The sequence below is a fragment of the Vipera ursinii genome (assembly GCF_947247035.1).
Source record: "Vipera ursinii genome assembly, chromosome: 10".
NCBI lineage: Eukaryota > Metazoa > Chordata > Lepidosauria > Squamata > Viperidae > Vipera > Vipera ursinii.
In genome coordinates this window covers 1583089-1610996 of record NC_139520.1, presented here as the reverse complement: position 1 = coordinate 1610996, position 27908 = coordinate 1583089, and the positions used below count along the sequence as shown (strand labels likewise).

At 45.2% G+C, this 27908-nt stretch overlaps 1 protein-coding gene across 1 annotated transcript in view; it reads right to left on the bottom strand.

The window, feature by feature from the left end:
- HYDIN (HYDIN axonemal central pair apparatus protein) overlaps positions 1-27908 on the bottom strand; it is a 358209-nt gene that overhangs the window by 7437 nt on the left and 322864 nt on the right. Inside the window, exons 80-84 of the mRNA XM_083370240.1 lie at positions 24516-24735; positions 14875-15087; positions 13814-13977; positions 12006-12156; positions 11362-11592 (exon numbers count right to left, since the gene is read on the bottom strand). Coding sequence (XP_083226366.1) covers positions 11362-11592; positions 12006-12156; positions 13814-13977; positions 14875-15087; positions 24516-24735 — 979 coding nt within the window. The remainder of the gene's footprint in view (positions 1-11361; positions 11593-12005; positions 12157-13813; positions 13978-14874; positions 15088-24515; positions 24736-27908) is intronic.

The following is a 27908-nucleotide window of genomic DNA, read 5'->3' as shown; positions in this document are numbered from 1 at the left end:
ACAAAGAAGGGGTCAACTTATTTTCCAAAGTACCAGAAAGCAAGACAAAAAAACGATGGAAACTAATCGAGGAAAGAAGCAACCTAGAACTAGACTTCCGATCCTGCGCAGCAGCGCAGCAGTTGAGGGGTTTGGGACTCCATGCCCTTTGGCTGAGTTTCTTCCTGTTAGGGCACGCTAAATGGCCCAGAAGCCGCCCTGTAGAGACAGCAAAGAAGGAAGTCCCGGGGACCTTGGAGAGGCAGTGGTCAACCCAATTGGTCCAGGAGAAGACTTCTAGAAACCAAGCAACAGGAGAAAGGCTAGCCTAACTTTAGAGTCTATCCCAAGCCGCAAGCAACCAAAGTCAAAAGCACTATTTTAAGCTGATTGTAAACAGTGTGTTTGAATTTGGGTAAGAACATCAATTTTCTCTAGCAGCTGTGACAAAAAATAAAACAATCTGGGCTGCAGACAAAGTGAGACAAACTTCAGAGAGCAAAAAAAAAAGAACTTTTGAACTTTCTGGATTATAAGTATCTATTTAACTCTGACCCGAAAGCCATTTGCAAAGAAAAGAAAATTTGGATTCTTGGTCATCATGGAAAATCAGAGATTTATAGAAAGAGCCTATCAAGAAAAAATAAATACTGTTCAAGAGGAGACATATGATATGTTGCAACTAATTAATATAACAATGATTTTAAACCACAAAGAAATCCAAAATAACTTTGAAAATATAAACCAATTCATCTCCAATTTAATCTTACAACAACAACAAAAAATCCCAGGAAACAACAACAGAGAAGGAATAGATAAAACAGACAACTGAATACAAGTTTGAGGATAGAGACTTAAAGATAGAACCTAACAAAACAAAGAAGTATGCTTTAACTCAAGTGGAAAAAAATGTACAAGAAATACTGGACTTGGAAAAGACAACTTATACTTTAACACCAGAAACCAAATTTGAGGATAAGAAAAAAAGATTGGACAAAATGGACTGCAGAGATGCCAGGAAAAATACTAGAACTGGAGAGAGAGAAAATGATAAGAGAAGCACAGAGAAAAAGATTTTCAAGAAAAGTGAATGGGCAAATGCCTATCACAAAGATATTTTACTTGACTTACCTTTTATATCTATAGTAACACCTACAAGAATATGGAAAGATTCTTTGATTCAGCAGAACATATTGATTAAGAAAGATACTGGGCAAAAGAAAAAGGCTAAAGTGAAAATTAAGTAAATAGACGATGGGGCCTATCAGAGAGAATATTTTAAAAAGAAACATCTGTTCAAATATGGTTAAAGAAATAGAAAAAATTTGGATATGAATTTGATTTTAAGAGGGGAGAGCCCCTCAAGTAACATAGTACTGTCTTGTCCTTCTTTCTTTTTATTTCTTGATATGAGTAATGTAAAAGAGTTGGAATGGCTTATATAAAGGACATGTTTTAGATATTTAAAGGTGATTGACTTTAAGGAAATTACAATGGATTAAAAAACGTTTTGAATAAGAGTTAAAAAGACTAGAGGACTAGAGTTATTAAATGGAATATTTAAAGATTAAATATATTTTAATTATGGTAAAGAATGAAAAAAAATTGGAAATAAGATTCCTGCGAGTCCCTTGGACTGCAAGGCGATCAAACCGGTCAGTCCTAGAGGAAATCAACCCTGACTGCTCTTTCAAATGAAGAACAATGTGAGACACATAGTAGATTTGTTGGAATTTTTGGAAAGAAACAATCAGATCCCTGCAGCGTTGATCTTCTTGGATGCTGAAAAAGCCTTTGATCAATTGGATTGGCAATTTCTGATGAAAGTATTAGAGAAAATGGAATTTGGGGATAAATTTCTACAACCAATCAGGGCAATATATCAAAAGCAAACAGCCCGCATAATAGTCAATAATAGTCTGACTGAAGTATGTAATATTGAAAAAGGCACAAGGCAGGGGTGCCCGTTGTCACCTCTATTATTTGTCTTAACATTGGAAATATTACTGATTAAAATACGTGACTCGGATAAAATTAAGGGAATTCGAATTAGAGACCAGGATTATAGATTGAGGGTGTTCGCAGATGACCTGGTTGTTACAGTTACTCAGCCTGATTATTCAGTTGTAGAATTCATGGAGATAATAATGCAATATGGGAAAGTTTCTGGATTTAAGATCAATATACAAAAAACTAAAATGTTGTCTAAAAACATGACAGTGTCACAAAAGGTTGTTTTAGAAGAGCTAACGGGATTTGAAATAGTTAAAAGGGTTAAATATTTGGGGATATATTTGTCACCCTCAAATGTGAAGTTATATAAAAATAATTATAAAAAGTCATGGGGAAAAGTACAAAAAGAATGAGATAGTTGGAAAAAATTACAATTATCCTTATTGGGAAAAATTGCAGCAGTGAAAATGAATGTTTTGCCAAAATTTTTATTTTTATTTCAAATGATACCTATACTTAAAAAGGATTTAAATTTGGAGGAATGGCAAAAAGGAATTAATAAATTTGGGCAGGGAAAAAGCCACGAGTTAAATTTAAGTTAATGCAAGATATGCGTGAAAGAGGTGGTCTTAAAATGCCTAATTTTAAATTATATTATGACGCTGCTGCCTTGTCAGCGATAAGTGACTGGTTTAATTTAACACAAGCGAGATTATTAAATCTTGAGGGTCATGATTTGTTATTTGGATGGCATGCATATTTATTGTATGATAAGAAGGTGGATAATGTGTTTAAGATACATATTTTAAGGTTTGCTCTGTTGCGAGTTTGGAAAAAGTACAGACACAAGTTAAATTATAAGATACCTATTTGGGCAATACCTAAAAACGCAATAGAAAATATAAATGTGGGATTCAAACATGATGTGACTACATATAAGGAAATTTTAAGTTTGGAAAGGAATGTATGGCAATTGAAGTCATATAACATTTTAAAAGAAGAAAAGATAATACAAACTTGGTTTCAGTATGGGCAATTACAGGCTAGGTGGAAAGAGGACCAGAAAACTGGTTTTTCGATGACTGATGAAAATTTGGTAAAGCAAATTAGAGATCAAGGTCAAGCTCATATAAAAAGGATATATATTGCATTGATAGAAATTGATTCAGAGACGGAACTTGTCAAAGACTGTATGATAAAATGGGCTCAGAATTTTCAAGAAGTTATCACAATGGATACTTGGGAAAAGATTTGGGTGAGAAATGTAAAATTTACACAGGCCCAAAATTTAAGAGAGAATTTTTATAAAATGTTTTATAGGTAGCATTTAGATCCTAAAAAACTAGCAAGCATGTATCCGAACTGCCAGCCCAAATGATGGAGGTGTGGTTGTGAGGACGCAACGTATTTTCATATATGGTGGACTTGTAAAAGGGTTAAAGCATTTTGGATTAAAATTTGGTGGAATATGCAAAAAATATTCAAGAAAAGGATAAAGTTTTGTCCGCAATTGTTTTTATTGGGCATTATCACAGATACTACCGTTGTGGAGACTAAGCTGATGTTGAATTTAATTATGGCAGCGAGACTTTTAGTAGCGCAATATTGGAAGAAGGAAGAACTGCCGACTATAGAAGAATGGACTTTAAAAGTTTCCAATTTGGCGGAAATGGCAAAGATTTCAGCGTATTTGAAAGACCAATCACAACAGAGATATATTGTGGAGTGGAGAAGCTGGATTGATTATATCCAGAATAAATATGGGACTAAAAAGTTTCACTTAGCATTTGAATAAGTAGTGGATTTATATGATGTATAACTAGCTTGTAGTTATTTTATTAAGAGTTAAAGTGCGATAGAATTTAATTGTCAGAATCCATTTATATCATATTCATAAATGGAATGTTTCAAACATATCCCATGGATTCTGCCATCTCCCGAAGAGAAGAGGATAGATGTGTATTGAACTGGCAATAGGCATTTAAAAGGAAAGGAGAAGCCTTTTGAACTGGGGAAACAAAAGGGGGGGCTAGCATCTGGTTTTTGTCACGGTAGACAGCAATAAACAAAAGGGTCCTAACTTCCTTTTTCCCACGAGGTGGATGATAGGAGAGGAAGGATGGGGGACTGACCAAATTAAGGGGGGTTAAACCGGGAACTCTTTATAAGGGTTTACATCATGGAAATATTAAGCCCTGTCTCATTTCCTACAACCAAGCATGTCATAGTAAAGATTCCTTTTGGACTAAAAATTTGACTCCAAGAGTTTTTGTCTTCCTAAGACGTGGTTTGGGGTGGGTCCTGACATTAGACAGGGCTTGCAACGAAAGTCAACCAGGGAAGAAGAACCTTACCGGGGGACTTTGCAATAAATATGATGTCTGACGATGAAGCAAGAAGGGAAGGAAGGCCCACGGAGAAGGAGCCTTCCTCCCAGCCGAACTCCCAGAAACATTGGGAAGCTGAAGCATCATATTCTTCCTGGGAGGAAATGGTGGAGCAGCACAAACAAAAACCCCGGTGGTCGATGGGCGTTGGAAGGAAAAGTGAGTGGGAAAAGGCTTCGAGAGAAGTGACCCTGAGATGGAGCGACCACCAACCGGAATGGAAACAAGAGATGGAGAACTCCCTGCACGCCAGTGAGGAAGAGCGGATTCTGGAAAAAGCTATTGACTTGATGAAAACAACCCTGAGCTCACTAAGGGAGGAGAGAGCTGGAAACCACAACACCTGGGGTCGCAACTGGAGGGGTAACGGAAGGGATCCAACACCTGAAACCCCAGGGCTGTCCAATGGAACAGGAGCCGCTGACTCAGCGGTACCCACCCACCCCAGACCCACAGATGGGGATCGAGATGAGGAGCGATACACTCTGCGGCGCAGACAACGATCCAGCCAAAGATTCCCACCCCTGGAAGCAAAATTCAAGGGGGAGCCATCATGACTGGGATTTTTCCTAACCCAAGTCCTCAGCTACATGAAAGAGTACGGACGGGACATCCCCAGTGACAAAACACGCATCCGAATTGTGCAATCTGCCCTGGACGGGACGGCTGCAGACTGGGTGGTGAACCTGCATGACTCCAACGCCCCAGAACTCAACAACTTCAACCGATTCATGTCATCCTTGAGGCGACAATTCGAGGAACCTTTGGCTGACCGGAAGGCCCAGGAGAGAATCAAGACGGTGAGGCAGGGCAGGAGAACAGTTGCCGAATATACCCAAGAATTCCGAGCCATCGCCAGCAAGCTGAACTGGCCAGAAGACATCTTCCTCAGCCATTTCAAAGACGGTCTAAACTATGACCTGTATGATGCTTGCCTGCCTCGGGGAGACCCCTACCATCTCAATGACTGGTATGTCCTGGCAGAGGAAGTGGAAATAGACCTATTGAAAAGACAACACAGAGGAAAACCATGGGGCCGCCCGCCACTTGAGCAAACACGTGAGGGGGAAAACCCACCGGCCACGGCTAAAAAATCAAAGGGATGTTTCAATTGCGGGAGAGAGGGCCACCGTGCTGCAGAATGTCGTTCGAAAGCCCCTCCACGCAAAACAGAGGCACCATCTTCCAAAAAGCTGGGGAAGTCTCAAGGCAACCCAAAAGAATCTTCCATGAAGGGGACAGAGGCTGTAGAGTCCACAATTCCTGCCAAAACCTGGGATTGGACTCCGGCCTACACTGCAGGGGTCGTGGACACCTCGGAAGACAGCTCAGAGGGAGAACCTTTGGTAAGTGGACCTCTTCCACCCATACTTAAGACAGTGACTATATTAGCTTCCTCTGCACCAAAAGCCAATGAAATAAAAGACTCTGGCTGCATCTGCTGCCTCATCAGCCCAACGCTGGTGGAGGAACTGAGCATCCCAGTGAGGAGGCTAAAACAACCAATCTCCTTCAGTCAATTAGACGGGTCTATAGCAGGGGGGGGACCAGCTACCCTAGCCACTCTACCACTCCACATGTCCCTGGGGTCCCATGAGGAAGACATAACATTTATAGTGGAATGCCCAATGATTTTAGGACTGGAATGGCTGAAGAAATGGAACCCCGGGATAAACTGGAGGACTGCAGAACTCAACTTCCCAAAAGGGGAACAGGAAAACGTAAAACCCCCAAACACCCCCCCCAACCCAGAGGGAGGAAACAGCAGCAGTGGGGGAAGAGAAGGGGCTAACAGAGATACCGGAGGAATACAGGGACCTGGCTGAGGTTTTCAGTGAGGAAAGAGCAGATGAGCTCCCCCCCCACCGCCCCACAGACTGCACCGTAGAATTCAAACCTGGGGCAAAACTCCCAAAACCCAGGATGTATGCCATGAGCCCAAGGGAAATGGCAGAAATGGAAAGATTCATAAAGAAAAACTTAGAAAGAGGATTTATTGAGCCCGCCAAACCCAAAGTAGCCGCCCCGGTTCTGTTCAGGGAGAAGAAGGATGGGTCTTTTCGTTTGGGTGTGGATTACCGAAACCTAAATACAATTAGTGAATGTAATCTGTACCCCCTTCCCCTAATGAAGGATATGCTATCCCACCTATCGAAAGGAAAGATTTTTACCAAACTAGACCTGAGGGAAGCATACTACCGTATTAGGATTAAGGAAGGAGACGAATGGAAAACTGCATTCAACTGCCCAATGGGGTGCTATCAATTCAAAGTATTGCCATTTGGACTGCAAGGGGCCCCCGTAGTCTTTATGCAATTAATTAATGACGTACTGAGAGAGCACTTATATAAGGAGGTCCTGGTTTACCTCGATGACATCCTTATCTTCACAGAAACCAAAGAGGAACATATCAAACTAGTCAGAGCAGTCCTGAAGAAATTGCGAGCTGCCCATTTATATGCTAAATTATCGAAGTGTGAATTCCATCAGGAAAAAATCGACTATCTGGGATATCGCATATCCCCAGAGGGCATCGAAATGGACCCAGAGAAGGTCAGGGCAGTACTAGAGTGGGCACCCCCCCGCACACGGAAGCAATTGCAAAGTTTCCTGGGGTTTGCAAATTTCTACCGCCAATTCATCCCTGCATTTGGCCAAATAGCCATGCCCCTCACAAATTTGTTGAAAACGAAGGGGGGGTCACCCGTGAAACCCAGCCAGACTCTAAAATGGTCAATGGAATGTCAAGCAGCATTTGAGAGGCTAAAGAGAATCTTTTCTGCGGAACCTGTACTTAAACACCCAGATCCCAACAAACCTTTTGTAATACAGGCAGATGCGAGCGACATAGCAGTCGGAGCCGTATTACTACAGGAAAATGATGAGGGGGCGTTGCAACCTTGCGCATATACATCCAGGAAACTTACAGAAACTGAACAACGATGGCCAATATGGGAGAAGGAAGCATTCTCATTAAGGTGGTCATTATTAACTTGGCGTCAATTTTTGGAAGGAAATAAAATACCTTTCCAGGTCTGGACTGACCACAAAAATTTAGAAGCACTAAAAACGCCCAGGAAGCTCACTCCTAAGCAAGCCCGCTGGTCCCAACACTTTCACCGATTCAATTTCACTCTCAAACACTTACCGGGGGGAAAGAACTTCCTGGCAGATGCATTATCCCGCATACCCCAATATAACAGCACAAGAGTTACTGACTTTAAACCACTTGTACCGGAACAACAACTGGCAGCACCAGTCACCACCAGGGCACAAGAAAAAATGAAGCCGAAGGTAGATAGCCAAACTGGAATAGAATTCAGGAAATCTTTGGAAAGTGATGAATGGTTCCAGAAAAATAAACATGTGTGCACAATTAAAGATGGACTGCCATGGGTGGGGGAGAAGCTACATATACCGGCCACACAGAGAATCAATTTCATGCAACTGTGCCATGATACAAAATCAGCAGGACACTTTGGCTTTGTAAAAACCTTACACTTAACTAAAAGGCAATTTTGGTGGCCATCTATGAAAAAGGACATAGAAAGCTATGTGGGTAGTTGTCAAATTTGCGCAATGGCCAAGAGGTTACAAGGGAAATCGCCAGGACTGTTACAACCAGTGGCGAATCCCTCAGCCCCATGGAAAGAAATAGCCATGGATTTTATTGTGGAACTACCAGAAAGCAACGGAAACACCGTTATCTGGACTGTTACTGATCTGTTCTCTAAGCAAGTCCATTTCATACCTTGCCCAAAAATTCCAACTGCAGAAGCATTAGCAAAACTTTTTGTACAACATATTTACAGATTGCATGGGGCACCACAATGCATCATATCTGACAGGGGGGTGCAATTTACCTCAGCATTCTGGAAGGAATTTTTATCTCTGTTAGGAACTACCCAAGGACTGACATCTAGTCATCACCCTCAGGGTAACGGGCAAGCGGAAAGGGCTAACTCTGTACTTGAGCAATATTTAAGATATTATGTACATTTTCAGCAGAACAATTGGACAGACCTGCTGCCTTTCGCAGAAGTGGCATATAACAACGCAATTCACTCCAGCACAGGTTACACTCCTTTTTAAGTAGCCACAGGCCAGAGCTTCAACCCCATACCTGATCTAACTCCAAAAGAACCGGTAATTCCAGAACTAAAGGAATGGATTGCTCAGTTACAATACACCTGGCCTATTGTCAGAAAAGCATTAACAGAGGCTAGATTAGCACACAAGACACAGGCAGACAAGAAAAGATCTGATCCCACACCGTTCAAGGTGGGAGAGATGGTATATCTGTCTACAAAATACCTTAAGTCTCTCCAACCCTGTAAAAAACTAGGACCAAAATACATTGGACCTTTTCCAATTAAAAGAATCATAAACCCAGTAACAGTTGAATTAGAACTACCTAAAAATCTTAGACGAATACACCCAATCTTTCACTGCAGTCTAATAAAGAGAGAACAACAATCTCCCCTACGAACAAAAATTCCTCCACCACCACCTCCCATCATGGTGGAAGGAGAACAACATTTCGAGGTGAAGGAAATTCTGGATTCCAGGAAACATCATGGAACAACTCAATATCTAGTGGCTTGGAAACACCTCCCCTCCTCAGAAAATGAATGGGTCAGCAAACACCACATTAAAGCACCAAAGCTGCTTAAGAGATTTCATACAGAATATCCAAACAAACCGAGTTAACATTTACACGTTTTTTTTCTTCTCTTTTCTTTTCTCCCCCTACAAATGGACACATCTTTCTTCTAAGGAGAACGGACTGTCAGAATCCATTTATATCATATTCATAAATGGAATGTTTCAAACATATCCCATGGATTCTGCCATCTCCCGAAGAGAAGAGGATAGATGTGTATTGAACCGGCAATAGGCATTTAAAAGGAAAGGAGAAGCCTTTTGAACTGGGGAAACAAAAGGGGGGGCTAGCATCTGGTTTTTGTCACGGTAGACAGCAATAAACAAAAGGGTCCTAACTTCCTTTTTCCCACGAGGTGGATGATAGGAGAGGAAGGATGGGGGACTGACCAAATGGGGATTAAGGGGGGTTAAACCGGGAACTCTTTATAAGGGTTTACATCGTGGAAATATTAAGCCCTGTCTCATTTCCTACAACCAAGCATGTCATAGTAAAGATTCCTTTTGGACTAAAAATTTGACTCCAAGAGTTTTTGTCTTCCTAAGACGTGGTTTGGGGTGGGTCCTGACATTTTTTTTATTGTTGTTTGCATATTTTAGATTATGTTTGTATTTTTATACCCTGTATTTAGCTCTGGGAAGTTGGGGAGGGGGGGAGAGGGGAGGGGAGAGTTAGGGAGGTTTGGGGAGAGGGGAGGGGTTTTGTATTTAAAAATGTACCGTAAAACTTTACAATAAAAAAAAACCCTGACTGCTCTTTAGAAGGCCAGATCCTAAAGCTAAAACTCAAATGCTTTGGCTACCTAATGAGAAGGAAGGACTCATTGGAGAAGAGCCTAATGCTGGGAAAGATTGAGGGCAAGAGAAGAAGGGGACGACAGAGAATGAGGTGGCTGGATGGAGTCACTGAAGCAGGAGGCGTGAGCTTAAATGGACTCCAGAAGATGGTAGAGGACAGGAAGGCCTGGAGGAATGTTGTCCGTGGGCTCGTGATGGGTCGGACACAACTTCGCAGCTAACAACAACAAGCTTATCGGAAATAGGGATTTTAAGTAGCATACTATTCATTTTATAAAAAGAGAACATTATGTGAAAAAGAGGAAATCAAGTAAAGTTATGTGGATTGTAGATTATAGAAATCAACTGCTAGTGAATGTTTCTTAAATGTAAACCCAGACAACACACTGTTTACCAAATATTAAGGTGATTATGTTAAAAAAATAATAAAACATTTTTTAAAAATGCAACCTAGAACTAAGGAGAAATGTAACTGAGGATAATTAACAGCTTGCCTTCAGAAGTTGTGATTGCTTCATCATTGGAGGTTTTTGAGAAAAGACTGGACAACCACCTATCTGAAATGGTATAGAGTCTTCCAGGGGCTTGGACTGGAAGACCTCCAAGTTCCCTTCTAGCTATGGTCTGAATGATTGAAATCTTCAGAGATACAAGTAATCCTCAAATTATGACTATTAAATATGGTCTGGGATTAAGATATGTAATCTTAATCTTCCAGCAGTTTCAGGGAAGCATCAAAGCAATATGGGAAAGCATCGAGCCCTGAAGCCCACAAGTGAGGGAACCATGGAGTCCACCTGTCCACACAGTTTGCAGTGCCCACATGGAAAGGAGGAGAACCACCACAACACAACATCCTCCACTCCCTTGCAGGGCATTGTGATTGATGGTAGTAAAGGCTTCTACATAAAGAACTCTTGACAAACAGGGACAAAAAAGACAACTCATAAAAAAAGGGAAAAGAGGCACATAACTAGAACTGAATATCAGCAAAAAGCCTGAATCTGCAAGGAAGGAGTCAGGAAAGCTAAGGTTCAGAATGAACTAAGACTTACAACAAATGCCAAGAATAACAAAAAGTTTCTTTCAATATATAAGGAATAAGAAACATTAAAAGATTGGACAGCCATTTGTCCAGGTTGGTACAAGGTCTCCTGCTTTGGGCAGGCAGGGGATTGGACTAGAAGGTCTCCAAGGTCCCTTCCAGACCTGTGATTCTATAAGACCATTGGGGTCTGCCAAAGATCACCAGTTCTGGCCTGAGACCTGACTGGAATGGCTCCAGATAATCTTCCTTTGGACCGCTGTTTGACCACCCTCTCAACACTGGTCAGAAATTATCCAGGATTGTTGCGTCCAAAAATGGCTTCTTGGAGAGGGGGGCATACTATGGCCTTCAGAGGTAAGGTTTCTATGATATCACTGCAAGAGCTGTAAAAAAGAAAGAGGAAAGGATTGAACAAAAGCCAAGATAGGAAAGGAAAGGAAACTCCAGTTTCTCAAAGAATGGAAATGAAAGGCAAGCAAGAGGCCAGGGTAAAAGATGCTGAGGATCTGCTGAGCTCTGGGGTCTGGCATGTACCTCAGACTGAGCAGGGACCATGAACTGAGGAGGCAGGTTGATGTCTGGCACTTTGCAGTCCGTACTGAAGGACACCTGGTAGTGCAGCGGGTTTTCCACCTTGACTGAGGAGGAGGTGCTTTGCCGGACAGCTGTGGTCAACTCAAGGGTGCCTAGTGGGCCACATGGGGTGGCTTTAAATGTGATCAGGTAGAATAAGAATTCCTGGGTGGCCTCATTGCGGAAGGTGATCTGAAATGACAAAAGAGTCTTGAGAACTATCTAGTCAATCAGCCCTAGACATCCTGTTGGAGGTTACGCAAGACCAGACAAGTTGAAGATGCAAGGACTCTGGCATCCATGCTGACCCTCCTGCCCGCCTCTGCTACTGGGGCCTTTGAGTGGAAGGCAGGGAGCATCCCTGAAACAATTCAGAGGTCTGCTCGCTCTTAGCAGTCCTGCTTGGACAGGGTACACAAAAAAGGTGTAAAAGGCAGGACATTTATTCTCAACTGATGCATATTCTTGGTGAAAAGCAATGGACAAATAATTGTAACCAAAAAATTGTATTTCTGAATCAAATTGTGCCGAAGAGCTTCTCTTTATACAAAGATGCTGGGTGAAGAAAAAGCCTAAAAAGCTTTCAGGGTCACAGACCCATGTACCTTGGCGGTGTACATGCCCTCTTTGTAAGAGAAGAAGGTGAGCTTGTGATCCTTCTTGGTAGAAGCTGGCACTTCAATGTAGTCCAGAGTTTTCAGGGTGGTTGTGACTTCCAGTTTTTCCGGCTTTATCATGTCAACCGTTACCCGAAACCTAGTCAGAAGAGGCAGCCATTCAGTTCCTAGCCTAAAACCAACCTCAACGAGTTTTTCATACCTGTGCTTTCTTTACTAAATAAATATAATGACAGCTACCTCAAAGTCCCAGCTGTCCCAGTACCCCTGTGGTCATGTGATTGTTAACTGGGTACTTGGCAACGGGCTTGCGTTTAACAATTGCAATGTCCTGTAGTCACATGATCGCCATTTGCAACGTTCGCTGCCACCTTCCAACAAGCAAAATCCATGGAGAAGCCAGAGAAGGTCACAAATCGTGATCCCGTAATGTTACACCTAGCAACCATGCAGGATTCACATAAGCTCCAAAACTGAAGCTGTTGTAAGTTGGTGTGATTATGTGATGCTGCACTTCCCGAGTGCATTGTTTAATGAAGGACTTCCTGGTCCCAATTACTGTGATTAATCAAAGGCTACTTGTATCTTGGATTATGGCTCAAATTGTCATCCTTATTGGGTCTGTTACCAAGTTATTAAGGGACGCGGTGGCTCAGTGGGTTAGGACGCTGAGCTTGTTGATCAGATGGTCGGCAGTTTGGCGGGTCGAATCCTGAGCGACGCGTAACAGAGTGACCGCCTGTTACTTGTCCCAGCTTCTGCCAACCTAGCAGTTTTAAAGCGCGTAAAAATGCAAGTAGAAAAATAGGGACCACTACGGTGGGAAGGGAACAGCGTTCCGTGCGCCTTTGGCGTCTAGTCATGCCGGCCACATGACCACGGAAACGTCCTCTGACAAGTGCTGGCTCTTCGGCTTTGAAACGGAGATGAGCACCGGCCCCTAGAGTTGGAAACGACTAGCACGCATGTGCGGGGGAACCTTTACCTTTACCTTTTTATTAAGTTATTTGTAATTGGCCTGAATTTCAAAATACATTTCAGAAAATCTTTCCCAGCAATTTCATGTAGAGGAGGCAATGTATGAAATTTAATAAATAGTAATAACATTCTTATTAAATCCCAAAGGAACATTCTAGCCAAAATGGAACCCTCTGAAGGAATGGTCCACTTCTCACTGTGGAAGAAGTCTAACAGAAGTTGCCAGTGCAGTGTAGACTGGCCCCTGTTTTCACAAAAGATCCTAGTAATGCCTTATAGAATTTGAAAGGAGGGGTGAAGTTCCTTCCAAACAAATATTCGCAAGGAGAGACTTTCTTTTTGGATTAACTGCTTCCAGTCCGGCTTGCCAAACAATTGCACTCCCCATGAAATGGTTGTCCAAGTTCTGACATACCCATTGACACTCATGGAAGCTTCTTCTACTCTAGCAATGCTTCACTAGCAACATATTTTCTCTGCAAAGGGGTACAAAAGAGTACGCAAGGTGAGAAAAGCAAACTTTAGGGCTCTTAGGGATTTATTGGTTTTATTTATATCCCATCTTCATTATTTTTACAAATAAGGTAACAAACACCTCTCTCCTATTGCTTTGGTAGAACTTGGGATCAACAGTTGGAGAAGACAATGGGGGCCTCAAACAACCAAAGGAAAATTGGGTGTGCAAACTGTAATGCCCATTGAAGCCTGTGGGCCCCTGTGTGATTGCAACCTCCTCCTCTCCTCCCCGCTCTCTCAGTACTTCCTCTGCTGCCTGGGGTGAAGTTGCCAGCCCTGCCCAGCCCTTTTTCCACATTTACCTTTGCAGCTTGTTCAACCAGTTGGTGATGGAAAGCAGTTCCGTGTAGGATGTTTTGCATGGAATTTCCCTCATGATATTCCCAGCTGACTTGGGAGGCTCAGCAGTGCCTTGCAGGAGGTAAAGCAGCCCTGTTCCATCTGGGAGGGGGAAGAAGATGGAGCCCTAGAGAAAGAGGAGAGTTTCAGGCAACATTTCTTCACTGTTTGAAGCCATCCCCAACTGAGATGGTCGTCTTTCTACCGGCTTTTGCAAGAGTTCTAAAAGAGTCAAAACTAGCTAAGCAAGCATTCTTCTGTGATGGACAGCTGTGATGTGCTGGTTCTCCAAAACTTGAGTCAAAAGCTTCTCCAGGACAAGTATGATGGACCTAGGGCCAGACAGCAGAAAACTTTGGGCGATCCTGCTCATAAGCAGTTATCCAAATCAGCTGCTTTAAACACTGTTAGATAACTAAGGCTAAATCAGAGCACTGGGACCCCCAAAGAGTAGCTAATCTACTGGACAAGACCCTGCAGGCCTTCCACTATGGAGGGTTTGGAAGATACCCCAGGAAGGGCCAAGAATTCCTTCCCTCCAAAGGGCTGTTGTGGGGCCCACCCTTGGAAGTTCTCTGCCCTGGATTCAGCCTCTTTACCTTCACTATATCTGGCCTTTTTCACATGTTAAATCTCAGTTCATTGTGGTTCACCTTCAACTTGAAAGAGGTATGAACTTTCCATCCAAACTATCTTGGACAGCACTGAAGAACCAGAACAAAAATAAAGGCCATACAATACTACTGGTGGACAGGAAGCATCTGTAGCAGCAGCAACCGCAGAATTACTTTCTGCTCAGGCCAAGGATTAGCTTGGATGATGCTCATGCACAAAAGGAACAAGGTTAGTCAGGCTGCAAGCTTTTGCGGGCAGTGTGGATCTAATAAAATGGTAGCTGAATGTACAAAGAAATGCAAGGATCCCTCTTTGCATACAACAACCCTCATCCCGCCCAGCTTCTGAGGCTCCAACCCACCCCCCACCCCAATCTTTCTCCTTCTTTTGCTGTTTGTTTCTGGAATACCTGGTCCTTCTTGTTTTCTACATTCATAGCCAGAGGCCTGTATGTGACTTCATAGGGCTTGTTCTGCTGGTGGGCTTCCACCCTGATGTACTCTGGCCCTTTCCACTGCTCTCCCTCAATAATGGGCCGCAACATCCACGGTTGGTTGGTCTTGTTGGATAGCATGATGGTCTGTGTCTGCTTTCCACGCACCTGGCATATGAAATTCACCACCTGCAAGAAATTGTGGAAGAGCCATGTTAGTTTATGATAGTCAGAAATCAGGAGTCACCAGATCTTTTTAAGTCACTTTTACTAATACACAAACACTAAAAATCCTTCTGAATTTTATTTACAAGGAAGAATACCTTCTCTTCATTCACTCCACTGTTGGGGGACTTAACATACGTGGATGGCTTGCTAAGAAGTACAGACCTTTCCTTCCTTGAAAACCTCACCAGACAAATCATTGGCACAAAATAAGTGGAGAGGACCTCCCCACTGAAGGTGTCAAGAAAAAAGGAGCCAGAGTGATCAAGAGAGCCCCCCACTCTTCCCATCTCTGCACTAGAGCCCTATGCGGATAAAAAAGCTTCCCACTCCCCTTCTGAGCATGCCCAAGATGGCGGACGTGCGGGGCTGAGCTGCGTTAGGAGCTTCGGCAATTTTAGCAATGTGGCGACCCTGGGGAGCTTCACAGTGATATTTGAGTCCTGTGAAGGTTTCGGGTGAGGATGAAGACGAGGACGAGGTGAGCTGAGCTTCGGTGCCTGCCTTTGGAACGCCTATATGTTTTACCTTGGCTCTGGGAGCCTGGACTCTCTGAGGGCTCCGAGGACTCAGAGGACTCTTTGAGGACTGTCAGCTGAGCCCGGAGGAGCCCGGAGGAGCCCGGAGGAGTTTCTGGACGGCTTGGTGGACATGGAAGAGCTGAGCAGAGCCCCGTGCTGTACGGCGCCGACCAGCTGTTTGTCGGTGCCGCAGGGGCCCGGCGAACTCCAATGGAGGCTGTTGGACGCAGAGGAGCTGGGCGGAGCCCCGATGGAGGCTGCTGAGGTGCTCGAAAAGATCCTGATTTTTCGCTGGAGCTCTGCTCAACGTGGCGCCGACCGGCTGACCGTCTGTGCAGCGGGGGTCTCGAGACCCCCTCTACGGAGCCTGGTGGCGTTCCTGAGACCTGTGACGCCCGGATTAATTCTTTACAGCTCGGTGGTGCTCCGGAACGCCTTCCTGATGCTTGGGGAGCCGCGTGTTGTTGGACTGACTATGAATCGCAGCTTGGAGCAGTGGGGGGGTGAAAATGCTGGAGTGGTGGAGACGTCGTCTGGCTGGTGTCCGAGATGGCTGACGGTGAAGGGAGTTGGCCTCTCTGACATGGTGACCTGGCCTGGTGGTGGAACGCGGACGCGGTTGCCTCGGACGTTTGTGAGGCAAAATTTAATCTCTGCGCTGCCAGAAAATGATTAGACCATGTTGTGGTTTCCTTCTTGACTGACTATCATCCAGTCTTTTTGCAACATGGAATTGACTTATACAATCGGAATCTCTCCTACCATTTTGTGACTATACCGGCTTATTAATCCTGATGTATTTTATAGATTCTTTTGCTCTAACTCCCTCCTCTTCTCCCCCCTCCCCTATAATGGAAGGTCCGGGTTATAACCACTGTGGGAGAGTGGTTAAGATTTTACATCTGCTGCCTCCCAGAGGTGAGAGCTCTGGGTGGTATTGCTCCCCCGGTTTTATGTACCAGGCTGCTCCCCGGCCTTGACTGCCGTGAGAGGGCGGGATTCGATCTGTTCCGGGGTTTCCCAGCTCTAGTGGCAGTGGAGCTGGGCTGGCTCTCTGGTCATTTGCCTTCGACTTATTTATTTTGAGATCCTCCCGTATCGATCTGGTCTGCCTTGCTGTCTTTTTTGTCGGACTTGTTTAATGATCATGCGTCTGACTTATTCTAGCACGGTCTTACTCGCCCTCAGGGGGGCCCCCCCATCCTGGGAGCGACCCGCCTTACACCTCCTCTTGATGAAGGGCCCGATTGTTGGGACCCTGAGAGATGGTTGGGCACGGGTAGGGGCCTCCGATATAAGCCAAATAAGAGGCCCCTGGTTAGTTTTTTGGTTAAATTTTTTAGGAGGTTAGGAAGGGGGGTGGGAACTTCTTTTGGTTGTTCAGATATGGGGGGCAGTCCAGCAACCGTTGTTCAGGCCAGGGCCGGGATTGATCGCGGAGGGGAAGAGCGGGGGGTCGGTTGCCCCCGGGGCTCCAGGGCAAGTCATGGGATTGCCCATTCCCATGACGTTAGGGAATGGCAGCAGGTGCAGGAACAGAGGGCAGTATCGATCTCAGGGAAGGCCTCTCCGCTACTTGCAAGCGGTGAGGCGTTCCGACCCTCTTGTTCTGCCCCGAGGTCCCGGGAGTGAGGATGTGCAGCCTCCTGAGCTCCGGCTGGTGTACTTGAATGCCAGGTCTGTCGTCAATAAAGCTCCTCTCGTCCGTGACTTGGTCGAGTGTGAGCAGGCGGACCTGGCTTGCATCACGGAGACTTGGTTGGGCCCAGAGGGCGGTATTCCTCTGGCTGATCTTTGCCCACCAGGTTTCCGGGTGCTACACCTGCCTCGGGCTCAGGGTAGGGGTGGGGGAGTGGCCGTTGTTATGAGGGAGACCTTAGGTCCACGGGAGGCCACCGTTCCGCAGATAGTCGAGTGTGAGTCTCTCTTTTTGAGATGCGGCCCTGGTGCGCAGTTGGGCTTGCTGCTGGTGTACCTTTCGCCTAGTCACGCAGCAGCAGCCCTGCCTGAGCTTCTCGATGTCCTTTCTGGGTTGGTGGTTGAGTTCCCGAAACTTATAGTTTTGGGGGACTTCAATCTACCATCTCTGGGAGGATCATCTGAGTTGGCTCGGGAGTTCATGGCTTCCATGACGGCCATGGACCTGACGCAAGTAATTTCAGGACCGACTCATGAGGGAGGCCACACCCTTGACCTAGTTTTCCTATCTGGTCGGTGGTTAGATGATCTTGGTGGGGGCTCCCCAATTATTATGCCCCTGTCATGGACCGATCATCATCTCCTGCGGCTGGTCTTCCGTTTTGCTACCCCCCGCCGTGGGTGTGTGGAACCAGTTAGATGGTACCGCCCCAGATGCTTAATGGATCCCGAGAGGTTCCAGGCAGCGCTGGGGTCCCCACCTGCCTCCCCCACTCACAGCTCGGCAGATGCCTTAGTGGAAGCCTGGGAAAGGGCAGCCACTGAGGCTCTTGCCCGAGTTGTACCCTTGCGGCCCCTGACCCGATGCAGATCCCGTCAAGCTCCATGGTTCTCCGCGGAGCTCCGGGAGATGAAGCGTCGGAGACGGGGCCTAGAGAGTGGTTGGAGGTCCAGCCGATCCGAATCCGACCGATTGCGACTAAGAACCTATATTAGGTCTTATCTCGCTGCGATAAGGGTGGTGAGGTCTAATCACTTCGCTACCCTTATCGCGTCCGCAGATAATCGCCCGGCCGCCCTGTTTAGGGTGACTCGCTCCCTCCTTAATCAAGAGGTGAGGGAGGAACCCTTGCAGGGTCGTGCCGAGGAGTTTAACCATTATCTGTCGGACAAAATCTCGGATTCGGACCGGTCTGGACTCTGACTGGGCAGAGTCTGGCGATCAGGACACGGGCGGTCTTGTCGATATCACCTGGGAAGGGTTTGATTCTGTGACTCCGGAGGAAGTGGACAGGATTATGGGGAGGCTGAGCTCCACCACATGTTTATTGGACCCGTGCCCTTCCTGGCTGGTTTATGCAGCCCGGGAGAGGACACGCAGCTGGTTCCAAGCAGTTATACCAGCTTCTTTGAGTGAGGGTAGCTTCCCTGCCGTCTTGAAAGAGGCGGTGGTGAGGCCTCTCCTCAAGAAGCCTGCCTTGGACCCAGCTGTATTGAACAACTTTCGTCCGGTCTCCAACCTTCGCTTTCTTGCGAAGGTTGTTGAGAGTGTGGTGGCGCATCAGCTCCCTTTGGTCCTGGATGAAGCGGATTATCTAGACCTGTACCAATCGGGTTTCAGGCCTGGGCACAGCACGGAGACGGCATTGGTCGCGCTGGTGAATGATCTCTGGAGGGCTCGGGACAGGGGTCATTCCTCTGTTCTAGTCCTATTAGACCTCTCAGCGGCTTTCGATACCATCGACCATGGTATCCTGCTGCGGCGTCTCAGGGGATTGGGAGTGGGAGGCACAGTTTTACAGTGGTTCTCCTCCTATCTCCAGGGACGCTCGCAGTCGGTGTTGACAGGAGGGCAGAGGTCGACCGCGAGGTCTCTCGTTTGTGGAGTTCCTCAGGGGTCGGTCCTCTTGCCTCTCCTGTTCAACATCTACATGAAACCGCTGGGTGAGATCATTCGTGGTTTTGGAGTTGGGTATCATCAGTATGCTGATGATACCCAGCTTTTTCTTTCGACCCCAAACCACCCCAGTGATGCCCTCAACGTGATGTCCCGTTGCCTGGAGGCGGTTCGGGTCTGGATGGGGAGGAACAGACTTCAACTTAACCCCGACAAGACCGAGTGGCTTTGCATACCTTCATCCCGGGTCTTTTCGGATATTCCATCTCTCTCTATGGGGGGTGAATTATTACCCCCCGTAGATAGGGCTCGCAACTTGGGAGTCCTCCTAGATTCACGGCTCACCTTGGAAGATCACATGGTGGCTGTGACTAGGGGGGCTTTCGCCCAGGTTCGCCTGGTGTGCCAGTTGCGGCCCTATCTAAGCCGGGATGACCTCTCGTCTAGACTACTGCAACGCTCTCTACATGGGGCTTCCCTTGAGGACCACCCGGAGGCTCCAACTGGTACAGAATGCAGCCGCGAGAGTTGTGTTGGGAGTCTCCCAATACCACACCTCTGCTCCGTGAGCTGCATTGGTTACCACAATGTCACACCTCTGCTCTGTGAGCTGCATTGGTTACCAGTTGTCTTCCGGGTGAGATTCAAGGTGCTAGTAATGGTGTTTAAAGCCCTACATGGCAGGGGTCCGGAGTACCTTAGGGAACACCTGCTGCCGGCGTCTACTTCCCTCCGCCCTGTGCGTTCCCACAGAGAGGGCCTCCTCAGGGTGCCACCGGTCAGAGAATGTCGACTGGTGGCCCCCAGGGGGAGATCCTTCTCTGTGGGCGCCCCGGAGCTATGGAACCAGTTACCGGTTGAGCTCCGGACGGCACCCAATCTTCGCTCCTTTCGCCGCGATCTGAAAACATACTTGTTCGAGCAAGCCGGCCTGGCCTGAGGGGGGATTGGTGGGGTTTTTTACTATTTTTATTGGGGGTTTTTAGTATGTATTAACTGTATTTTTAATTGGGCATGTATTTAATTACCTTTTATCTTTTGTAAATCTCTGTGTTTTATTCTTGCCCTGTACACCGCCCTGAGTCCTTCGGGAGAAGGGCGGTATAGAAATATTAATAAATTAAATTAAATTAAATTTACAAACAGTGCTATTTTATTAGTTGAGATATCTGAAAGCCTTCATCTGAATAAGGCATTTCTTTGTTCACTTATCAGATCTGTGACCTGCTGTTATCTTCAGGGGCTTCTAGCAGTTGATCAATTTCATGCTCATGAATTTCATCTAATGTGTGACCTTTTTGAAAATCGTCATGTAGGTTTGAAGTAGGAGCACTTGTGCCAAAATGGATACAATACTGACAGCATGTTAGGGGCAGACACACACAATGGCTGCCATCAAAGAGAAAAACTGACATACAAGACATTAAGTGGGGAGGAGATTGCCTTGAAAAAGAATTCAAAAGGAGGGGGGAAAACCTTAAGATTGCCACACCTTGGTTCTCTTGGGTATAAGAGGGGACAGAGAGAATTTCTGTCAGGTGGAGAAAAGCAAGGCTTTACATGGCAGAAAAAACCTAATGTATTAAGTACAGATTAGGCGAAACCTGGCTAAAAAACAGTAACTGTGAGCGGGACCTTGGAGTCCTAGCGGACTATCACTTAAACATGAGCCAGCCATGTGCAGCAGCCACCAAAAAAACTAATACAATCCTTAGATGTGTAAACAGCCATAGAATCAAAATCACGTGAAGTATTGTTGTTGTTGTTGTTGTTAATTGCGAAGTCGTGTCCGACCCATCGCGACCCCATGGACAATGTTCCTCCAGGCCTTCCTGTCCTCCACCATCTTCTGGAGTCCATCTAAGCTCACGCCTACTGCTTCAATGACTCCATCCAGCCACCTCATTCTCTGTCGTCCCCTTCTTCTATTGCTCTCAATCTTTCCCAGCATTAGGCTCTTCTCCAGTGAGTCCTTCCTTCTCATTAGGTGACCAAAGTATTTGAGTTTTAGCTTCAGGATCTGGCCTTCTAAAGAGCAGTCAGGGTTGATCTCCTCTAGGACTGACCGGTTTGATCGCCTTGCAGTCCAAGGAACTCGCAGGAGTCTTCTCCAGCACCATAGTTCAAAGGCTTCAATTCTTTGGCACTCAGCCTTTCTTATGGTCCAGCTTTCACTGCCATACATTGCAACTGGGAAGACCATCGCCTTGACTATACACACTTTTGTTGACAGGGTGATGTCTCTGCTTTTTAGTGTGCTGTCTAGATTTGCCATGGCTTTCCTCCCAAGGAGCAAGCGTCTTTTAATTTCTTGGCTACAGTCCCCATCTGCAGTGATCTTGGAGCCCAGGAAAATAAAATCTGTCACTACCTCCATTTCTTCCCCATCTATTTGCCAGGAATTGAGAGGGCCAGATGCCATGATCTTGGTTTTCTTAATGTTTAGTTTCAACCCAAGTTTTGCACTCTCCTTCTTCACCCGCAACACGAGGCTCTTTAGTTCTTCTTCACTTTCTGCCATTAGAGTGGTATCATCTGCATATCTTAGGTTGTTGATGTTTCTTCCGGAAATCTTAATTCCAACTTTTGATTCATCTAGCCCTGCCTTTCTCATGATGTGCTCTGCATATAAGTTAAATAGGCAAGGCGACAGTATACAGCCTTGCCGGACTCCTTTCCCAATTTTGAACCAATCAGTGGTTCCGTGTCCATTTCTCACTGTTGCTTCTTGGCCCGCATATAGACTTCTCAAGAGACAAATAAGATGGTCTGGTATGCCCATCTCTTTAAGGACTTGCCACAGTTTGTTATGATCCACACAATCAAAGGCTTTAGCATAGTCAATGAAGCAGAAGTAGATGTTTTTCTGGAACTCTCTAGCTTTCTCCATGATCCAGCGTATGTTAGCAATTTGATCTCTAGTTCCTCTGCCTCTTCGAAATCCTGCCTGTACCTCTGGTAGTTCTCGATCCACATACTGCTGGAGTCTAGCTTGTAGAATTTTAAGCATAACTTTACTAGCATGAGAAATGAGTGCAATGGTGCGATAGTTTGAACATTCTTTGGCACTGCCTTTCTTTGGAATTGGAATGTAAACTGATCTTTTCCAATCCTGTGGCCACTGTTGAGTTTTCCAAATTTGCTGGCAAATTGAGTGTAGCACTTTTATTGCATCGTCTTTTAAGATTTTGAATAGCTCAGCTGGAATACTGTCACCTCCACTAGCTTTGTTGTTGCTCAGCTTTTCTAAGGCCCACTTCACTTCACATTCTAGGATGTCTGGCTCGAGGTCAGTGACCACCTCATTGTGATTATCAGGGACGTTAAGCTCATTCTTGTATAGTTCTTCTGTGTAATTTTGCCACCTCTTCTTAATCTCTTCTGCCTCTGTTAGGTCCCTGCCATTTTGGTCCTTTATCATGCCCATTTTTGCATGAAACGTTCCTTTCATCTCTCCAATTTTCTTGAAAAGATCTCTGGTCCTCCCTATTCTATTGTTTTCTTCTATTTCTTTGCATTGTTCATTTAGGAAGGCATTCTTATCTCTTCTAGCTATTCTTTGGAATTCTGCATTTAATTGGGCATATCTTTCTTTTTCTCCCTTGCCTTTCGCTTCCCTCCTTTCCTCAGCTATTTGCAAAGCTTCCTCAGACAGCCATTTTGCTTTCTTGCATTTCTTTTTCTTTGGGATGGTTTTGGTTGCTACCTGTTGTACAATGTTGCGAACCTCTGTCCATAGTTCTTCAGGCACTCTGTCTATCAGATCTAATTCCTTAAATCTATTTGTCACCTCTACTGTATATTCAACAGGGATATGATTTAATTCATACCTGACTGGCCTAGCGCTTTTCCCTACTTTCTTTAATTTAAGCCTAAACTTTGCAAGGAGAAGCTCATGGTCTGAGCCACAGTCAGCTCCTGGTCTTGTTTTTACTGACTGTATAGAGCTTCTCCATCTTTGGCTGCAGAGCATATAGTCAATCTGATTTCTGTGTTGACCGTCTGGTGATGTCCATGTGTAAAGCCGTCTCTTGGGTTGTTGGAAAAGAGTGTTTGCTATGACCATCGTATTCTCTTGACAAAATTCTATCAGCCTGTGCCCTGCTTCATTTTGTACTCCAAGGCCAAACTTGCCTGTTATTCCAGTTATCTTTTGGCTTCCTACTTTAGCATTCCAATCCCCCATAGTACTGCTTTAAAAAGCCTTAGTAAGACCACCTGGAATATTGCATCCAGTTTTGGTCATCATGTTACAAAAAAAAGATGTTGAGACTTTGGGAAAAGTGCAAGGAACAACTAAAATGATTAAAGGCCTGGAGACAAAAACACGAGTAACGATTGCAGGAATCGAGTATGGCTATTCTAGAGAGAAGAAGGACTTGTGTGGAGAACAGTATTTCAGTATTTTAGGGGCTGCCACAGAGAGAATCAGGTCAGCTTATTTACCAAAGCACCTGTAGGCAGAACAAGAAACAATGGATAGAAACTAATCAAGGAGAGAAGCAACCTGGAATTAAGGAGAAACTTCCTAACAGTGGCAACAATTAACCAGTGGAACAGCTTGCAGTCAGAAGTTGTGGGTGCTTCATCACTGGAGGTTTTTAAGAAGAGACTGGACAGCCATCTTTCTGAAAAGGTATAGGGTCTCCTGCTTGAGCAGGGGGTCAGATGCAATGCTGGAAATCAAGTTGAGGCCCAGGTCACAACTGCTTTAAGAAAATTAAAGATTGATCATTGAAGAAACCAAAGGGGCATCTATGGCTTGTAGATGTCATCTTCAGAGAGACGTGAGAACTAGTGAGCAGTAAAGAAATGAGATACAAATCTTCACATTTTAATGTCCTGTCCCGGAGAATTTGTACAGTAATATTAAAACTAAAAACAGTTATTGGATTGCAACACTACCTGACCCATATTCCCCTTCTTATCTTGACCACCTCTTCAAGGAATAAGAAAGGTTGGTGAGTTTGCCCCCTTGGCACAAAGACTGATAAGTCTCCAGCCCCTCCTGTGCCCACAGATGGCCGTTGCAGCTGCAGACTTGGGACCTTCCCAACTCTGGAACAGAGGCCTCCTCCACATCGAAGGCTGGAGGTATGCAGATAGGCTATTGGATGACTACCTGACTTTGAAGAGGCTGCATCAGAGACTGAGTAGATGGAGAGAAAGCATCTCTGTTTTAACCTCTGTTCTGATGGCTCCTTTTGCCAAGATTCCTGTAACTTGACTTACATTACATTTGGGTCCCAGGAATGGCTTAGTTACACCTTAGACTGGATTTGAACCATCCTTGCTCTTGCCTAGTTATTCCCAACTCAAGGTGCCCCACCAGTCACCTCTTTGACAGGCGGGACGCTCACACACAGTCCACTCAGTGTGAGCTTCACAGGTTCTCCACCTTGGATGTGACACGGGAGGTTTTCATAGCAGATGTCCTGACTCTGCTCACAGGGGTGGAAGGTCACTTCGAAGGAGACACTTGTTCCTGAAGAAATGTAACCTTCTATTGGTTTGATGGAGAAGTCTGGTCTGAAGCGCTTGGCATCCCATCGGAAGCTTTGAAAGAAAAGGAAAATGGTTCCCCTCAGGACTTGTGCACATTCAGGAAACTCTGGATGGCTCCTAACATAGCAACTGTACAACTTGTGGACTTCAACTCCCAGAATTCCTCAACCAGCCAGCTTCCTCTGCCTTCTTCATCCCCCACCCCCACCCATGCATTGCAAAATGCCAACAAGTCTTGGGAACAGGTCGGGGGGGAGGGGGCAGGGGGTGGCAGATGCTGAGAAAGCCATGAAAAAAGGGCTCCTGGCCTGTGGAAATGATTTGCCCTCTCCCAGGATTGCCCATTCTAGCAAAGCAGGCATTTCTGGCAGCTTCTTATGAAAGCATTGATGGGCTCTGATGGGGCTACTTGCCTGAGATTATCTTCAGGCACCACTATCTGCCATGAAAGGATCTAGAATAAAATAGCTTGAGCAGAAATGACACCTCACCTAGTAGGCAAGCCTGTATTAGGATGATATAAGGCTTGTTGTGGTTTCCATTTGTTAAAATTGAGCATGTGTCTCTTCCTTCTAAGTATCATCACCCCAATCAGAAATCTCTGAAGGCTCACATTTACAGATTCCAAATCCACAATCAACCAAATAACACACCAGAAATCATTCAATCCCATAGCTAAAAGCTGAGCCTCTCCAAACATTCGTCCAGTGCGCTCCCACAGGGAGGGTCTTCTCAGGGTGCCACCGGTAAGAGATTGCCGGCGGGTAACACCCAGGGATACGGCCTTCTCAGTGGGGGCGCCTGCCCTTTGGAACCAGCTGCCAGTGGAGCTGAGGACTGCCCCCGACCTCCGTTCATTCCGCCGGGGCCTGAAGACCTGGCTCTTCGAGCTCTCTGGCCCAGGCTGAGGATTAATTTATTTTAATTGGGGTTTTATTTATACAGGGATAAATTTAATCTTTTTTAAACTTGGTCTTAACTTTTGTATTTTTGGTTTTTAATTACCCTGTAAACCGCCCTGAGTCCTCCGGGAAAGGGCGGTATATAAATGTAATAAAATAAATAAATAAATAAATAAATAAATAAATAAATAAATAAATAAATAGTCTTTTAACCAACTTCTGAAAAATCAAGAGCTCTACCTAATCTGAAATTTGTGTAGGGCAAAGGACAGCCATTGAAAGACCCCAGGTTTTAACACATACAACCTCATGTGAGAGGAAAGGTCTTCATCATGGCTAGTCAGCTGGCAGGGGCAGGGTGGAAAGAGAACAAGGCCCCCAGTCATGGTGCTCCTGGTCACCTGTCAAAGGGTCACCTGGCCCTTTGAATTGGACCCAGCAGCAGATGGGGAGGTTGCTGCAGTTTGGACCTTATCCTGCTAGGAAGGCTCCTAGGTTAGGCAGCTGCGCCCCCTCCCTTGACATCCTTTCTTTAATGATTCTATTCCATCATTTTTTCAATATTAATGTAACTTTTGTCTTGCGGTGAGTTGGCTGCAGCAAGTTGGTCACAGAGCTGGCTTTATTTATTTATTTATTTGAAAAAACATTTAGGGCCACCCATCCTAGAACCACAACTCTGAATGGCTCACAATAATCATATAAAAATACACATAGTACAAGGACTTCCGGGTGGCAAGGCTCCGTTCGATGGCAGCCGTTTCGGCCGTCAGACCCGCTGTTTTCCGTAGAGCCGCTTAAAACAGCGCCGATCAGCTGTTTAGCGGCTCAGAAACCCGCTCCTTGGGAGAAGAGGGGGGGTGAGTGCTTAGGTAGGGGTAGAGTTCCCCTAGATCACCAGAGTTTAAACTCTGGTGATTGAAAGGTGTGAACTCCCCCGAAGCCTGAGTTTGCTCCGGACTCCGGGATGCCTCTGCTCCAAGGCTTTGGAGCAGAGTAGGACGCTGCAACCATCCCTGCCATCGATAATTAACTGTGGAATTACTTGGAAGCAGGCAGAGCTGTGCAGGAGAGTGCTGTAAGAGCAAGTATCTGAACTTTAACTCTTTTATTTTGAGAGGAAAAGTTGTAAATGGTGTGGAAAGTGAAAGTGCGCAACAGAAACAGGTGCCAAGATGGCTTCTACAACCAAAGTTCCTAGAAGTACTGGCGTTTCGCCAGTTCAGCATTCCTCATTACAGGCTTTGATGCCTCCTCCTGTGGCACCCACGCCCGCACCAGCTTTAACAATAAAAGATTTGCAGGATGCTTTACAGGATGCTTTAAAAATGCAATCTCAACAAATAGCTGGACTTATTGAGAAGAACACTGAAATTAGAGCAGACATTTTGGCTGCATTTCAAGGGCTTGCTGTTTGTATTGAGCATCTGGATGAGCGAGTGGAAGAGATGAGCCAGAATAATATGAGATTAGATGCTAAATTGCTGGATGCTGAAAATGTGATGGAAAAGATTGATGATGATGTAGTAATGATACAATATCGTGACATGGAGTTTGCTGTGAGAATCAGAGGCTTAAAAGAAGATCCTAAGGAAGATTTGAAAGAATTAGTGGCACAGGCTCTTGAACAGGTTTTGGAGCGTCCAGCAGAAGATATTGTGGGGGATATAGATAAAATATTTTGTGTTAATTCTTGGATTGCAAGACAAAGAAAACTACCTAGAGATGTGGTGGTTTATTTTACAAAGAGAACAATTAGAAATGTGGTTATTCAAGCCTTTTATAACAATAGATTTACAGTTGCTGAGCAAGAAGTTTTAATCTTGAAAGAGATTCCCCCAAGAATTTTAAGGAAAAGAAAAGAATTTGCTTTTTTGGCAGAAGAATTAAGGAAACGGCAGATGCAGTTTAGATGGGAGATTCCAGCAGGCATGACGGTGATGTACGCAGGCACGAGATATCGTCTTAATACAGTTTTGCAGGCACGAGATTTTTATTCTAATATTTTGAAGGCAGGTTCTCCGCCATCTTCAGAATTTAAAGGAAGGAATGGTGAAGGAAAGAGCCAATTGCGATTGGAGAGTATACAAGGTGCTGAAGGAGCTATTTCGCAGAAGGATAAAGATTCCCAGCAAACTACAGGAGTGGATCAGACTCAGGCGTCAACAAAAGAGGTTAGAGAACAAAGAATGACACGGGCAGCAATCAGACGAATGAGACAAGAACAACAGAAAGCTACAATTATATCTCAGAAATCTACTTACAGTGAAGCAGTGGGAGGAGTGAAACCGAAGGGAGTGCAGGTGGTTTTGGAAGAGGCGC